Source organism: Scatophagus argus, chromosome 21 (genome assembly GCF_020382885.2).
Source record: "Scatophagus argus isolate fScaArg1 chromosome 21, fScaArg1.pri, whole genome shotgun sequence".
In the NCBI taxonomy this organism is placed as follows: Eukaryota; Metazoa; Chordata; class Actinopteri; family Scatophagidae; genus Scatophagus; species Scatophagus argus.
In genome coordinates this window covers 897,667-901,931 of record NC_058513.1, presented here as the reverse complement: position 1 = coordinate 901,931, position 4,265 = coordinate 897,667, and the positions used below count along the sequence as shown (strand labels likewise).

The 4,265-nt window shown below is 47.4% G+C and overlaps 1 protein-coding gene across 1 annotated transcript; it reads left to right on the top strand.

Moving 5' to 3' along the window:
* The first annotated feature begins 2,499 nt into the window (after nt 1–2,499).
* Nucleotides 2,500–3,538, top strand: LOC124053039 (uncharacterized protein K02A2.6-like). Its single transcript, XM_046377968.1, has one exon. It carries the CDS (start codon nt 2,855–2,857, stop codon nt 3,521–3,523), a length of 669 nt encoding a protein of 222 aa, XP_046233924.1. The 5' UTR covers nt 2,500–2,854; the 3' UTR covers nt 3,524–3,538.
* Nucleotides 3,539–4,265: the final 727 nt, after the last annotated feature.

Genomic DNA, 4,265 nt, shown 5'->3' with positions numbered 1-4,265 from the left:
GTCAAATACAAATCATTTGGACTAGGTGATGTGCAAGCAATAGTTGATAAAATGCCCCAGTGGCAGAAGGCGGAGGATTGTGGTTAAACAACTTAGATAGTCTTACTGCAGGACAGACTCTGGCGCTTGGAGACTTTAGAGCGGTGGCAGCCAGATGCATGACGGGAGCAGACCTGAGGGAGATTTAGGAGGAGGCTAATACGAGACGCTCTACTGATAACACACCATTTACTAGGGTAAGCACTGACATAGGCAAAGCAATGAGAGAGAAGTATCCATTGCCCAACGTTGCAATGGTTCCAAAATTACAGTGGGCGCCTGAGCAGCACCCATGCGAGTTTCTAGATAAATGTAAGGACACGTGGATCAAACACACAGGTGTCCACCCAGGGCCAAAAGGGGTACAAAGGGAATGGTACAGACAGGCGGTGTTAGAGGGTGTTCCAGAGGAAGTTAGAGAAAAAAAAAACATTTAGTGCATCACCTCACTTGAGCATAAGACGAACAGCAAAAGGAGCGGGACACTATTAAAGAGCTTCAGGGTCAATTACTGAAGCTACAACTGAACGAGGCCTGACAAAGAAGGTAAATGACAAAAAGAGAATAGAAAAAAGTGAAGCTGTGAAGGTAATGGTCACTGCTGAGAATAATGATACTCCTGATTTGTTTCCTGTTCCCTCTTGAATAGAAAAAAAGCTGCCCGAGATACCCACCATACGGCAGAGGAGGAGGCTCCGGGGGCTGGCCACAGTGGGGAGGAGAATGGACGAGAGGACGTGGGGGAAGGGGCGGACCGCCAAAGGGACAGCCGGGAGGAAACGTGTGCTACTACTGCAACCAACCAAGACACTGGGTGAAAGACTGTTCCAGTATACCGCAAAGGGCCGAGGTTGAGGCGATCCACCACGCCCAGGCCTGACGCAGGCACTCAATCACCAAGCAGCACCTACAGTATCCAGTATCCCATGGTGAACTGGGATGACTGGGAGGAGTGGGGAACACACCACAGAGAGACCGCAACAGCAGACCCAGTGCTGTCTATAAAGTCAATCTATTGGGGAGAGATCTCCTAATCAAACTGGGGGCGTCCACACTGTGTAGCCTGGACAGACTCATAGTGACATTGCCAGCTGAGAACCACAGGGCAATACCTCCTCCAGTCTGTGGAAGAGCAGTATGCGGACATCTACTGGGCTCTGTTGCAACCTGAAACGCCTGAGCACAACGGCATCCTCTCGGCCTACCTGCAGTGGAAACCCTGGATCTCACTGCTCGAGCCCTACATCTCTCCTCCTGACCCAGCCCACGTGACCCTCTTCTATGACAGACTGCAAACTGAGTGGTATCAAGACGGGTTCCAAGAACAGCTACAAGGTAAAAGTTGGCGAATACACTCCACCAACATATATGTGGCACCAGAGGGAGTTGCAGCAGCAGTCACACTCACAGCAGATCAACTAGATTGGTATATGATGTCAGAAGAGGCGGTTCCTCACGTCTCACTAGCATTACATCCTAAACATCATGGCAAAAGAACTGGGAGGTGTGGTTAAACACACTCTGGCTCAGACTGATTGGACACTCACACAAATCCCTCATCTTCACTACTAAGCTAAGACATATCACATTGATTGAAATGCGACATGGCTAACCCTCACACTCCGCATGGAACACCCCTATCCTGCCAGTAGAAAAGAAAGGGACAGGTAAATACAGAATGGCACATGACCTCAAAACCATTAATAACATCCTTTCTACTACTACGGTGCCCGTGCCTGATCCATATGTGGCTCTGACTAATCTGGATTCATCTCATTCATGGTTTACATGCATTGATCTGGCTAATGCATTCTTTTGTCTCCCATTAGCAGAAGAGTGCTGTGACATTTTTTTCATTTACCTACAAGGGTTGACAGCTCACACTGTCACCATGGCTGTTCAATCAGGTCCTCATATAGGCTTTAAGTGACTGCATTCTGCCAGACAACACCACACTCATTCAGTATGTAGATGGTCTCTTCCTGGCGGCGCCCACAGCTACTGTCTGTCTTACAGCAACCAGCTCTGTCCTGCAACACTTAGCCAGAAAAGGGTTTAAGGTAAGTAAAGCCAAATTACAGATATCTAGGAAACAGGTTTTATTCCTAGGCAGAGCGATCTTCCAGAAAGGAGCAGGGATGGCTCCAAAAATTGGCTACTGCCACTGAATTGGCCTTACCAGACTACACGTTGCCATTCTACCTTGATATTTCTGAAACAGAAGCAGTTGTTAATGGCATTCTGTTCCAGAAAAAAGGGGGAGAAAAAACAGTGCTAATGTACATAACTGCAATAAACAAATCCATCAAACACGAGGCAGAAATGAGGGAACAATGCAGCAGATCATGCAGCAAAGATGGCGGTTGGGTATCAGGTTAAACGAGAACTAATGTGTTCAGAAGAAGAGATGGAACTGAACCAGAACTAACTGACATTATAAGATTGCAAAAGGGGGTCTTACCACAGGAGAAAACGCTCTGGAAAGCCCGAGGAGCTACGGAGGTGGGAGGACTGTGGAGGAGTCCGGATGGACGTCTTATTCTACCCCAGGCATGAGAAAAACAGCGCTAGAGGAGGCGCATGGAGTAGGACACGTGGGAGCGGCACAGATGCTGAGAAACCTGGAGAACTAGTGGCATCCTCACTTGAAAGATATGGTAAAACACTGGGTAAGAACATGTGAACTTTGCACCAAGTACAATGCCAGACCGACCATCAAAACTCGAACCGGGTAAGTATCCTCTCGAAGTATGACCAGGGAAAGAAATTATCATAGATTACACAGATATGATAACCGCAGTAAGAGGGTACAGATATGTTGATGTGTGTGGATGTGTATACAGAGTGGCCGGAGGCGTGGCCAACAAAAAGGGAGGATAACAAGTCGGTGATTGAGTTTTTGATTAATCACTACATTCCTCGACATGGGTTCCCAGAGAAAATTCGATCAGACAATGGGACTCACTTCAAAAATCAAGACCTCCAGCAGGTGGAGGCAATGCTAGGGCTGAAACATTCATTTGGCACTGTTTACCACCCGCAATCACAGGGCAAGGTTGAAAGGATGAATCAAACAGTTAAGCACAAATTGGCAAAAATATGTGCACAGACTAACCTGACCTGGCTAGATGCTCTACCCCTGGTGCTCATGTCCATTCGAAGCTCCATTAACCAGAGCACAGGGTTCTCTCCTCATGAGCTACAAACAGGGAGAGCTTTTCCAGGTCCCATGACAAAATTGATTGGGATTGGTGAAGACAAACAAAACCTGACCATAAGAGCATATTTTAAAGAACTGCAGGCTTTCGGTTCAGCTTTTGCCAAACAGGTCACGGACCGACATGAGGGGGCGCACGAGGCTTCGTCGCCAGAGGTGAATTGGGTCCTGTTGCGGGTAATCAAACGCAAGTGGTCGGAACCAGAGGTGGACTGGACCGTTTCAGGTGGTGGAGAGAACTTCGCATGCAGTCCGACTGAAGGGTAAAGGAGACACCTGGTACCACTGGAGCCAGTGTGCAGCAGCGGAGGAACCGCAGAGGTCCTTCTTCGAGGTCCACCAGGACCTCCAGGCAGCAAACACTGACCCAACTGGGTTGGGCGTGAGTCACACACACAAAGGGGCAGAATAATCCCCGTGTGCTGACTAGGTGACAGGGCAGTCTACCCCTGGCACTGAAGAACAGAAGAGAAGACGTCACGGGAGGAGGTGAAATAGCGCTCCTCTCCTGCATGTGGCGTGCCAAGCCACCAACCTCCAAAACAGACACCTCTGAAACCTATGAATACAACAATCAGAGAACAAAACAAATTGACCAAGCAGGTGGTATCACTCATACAGAGAACAGAGTTGATTAAAATCTTCTCATTCAGGGATATTACCAACACTTGTGGGTGGCAGATAAACTTTCCAATTGGGCTTTTCTATATTACATATACGTTGGATGAAATCCGAAGGTGAAACGGTAAGATTTGAGAATTTAAGAAGTTAAGATAGCACGTAAAGATGTCCGACTGTCAGTTATCTTTCTTCATTGTTTGTTGGTTTATTGTATGTGTGGCTTTCGCTCTTGCTCTAATAAAACTCTCGCTGTGCGGTCATACCAGACTATAAACAGGATAAGTTGTGCAGCCTCGTGGCTGCTAGAATTGAGTCATAATTCATTTAATATTGTATCTGTGCTATTTTAAGTGTAAACTGTTGCATAATCAACTTCAAACCATTGACA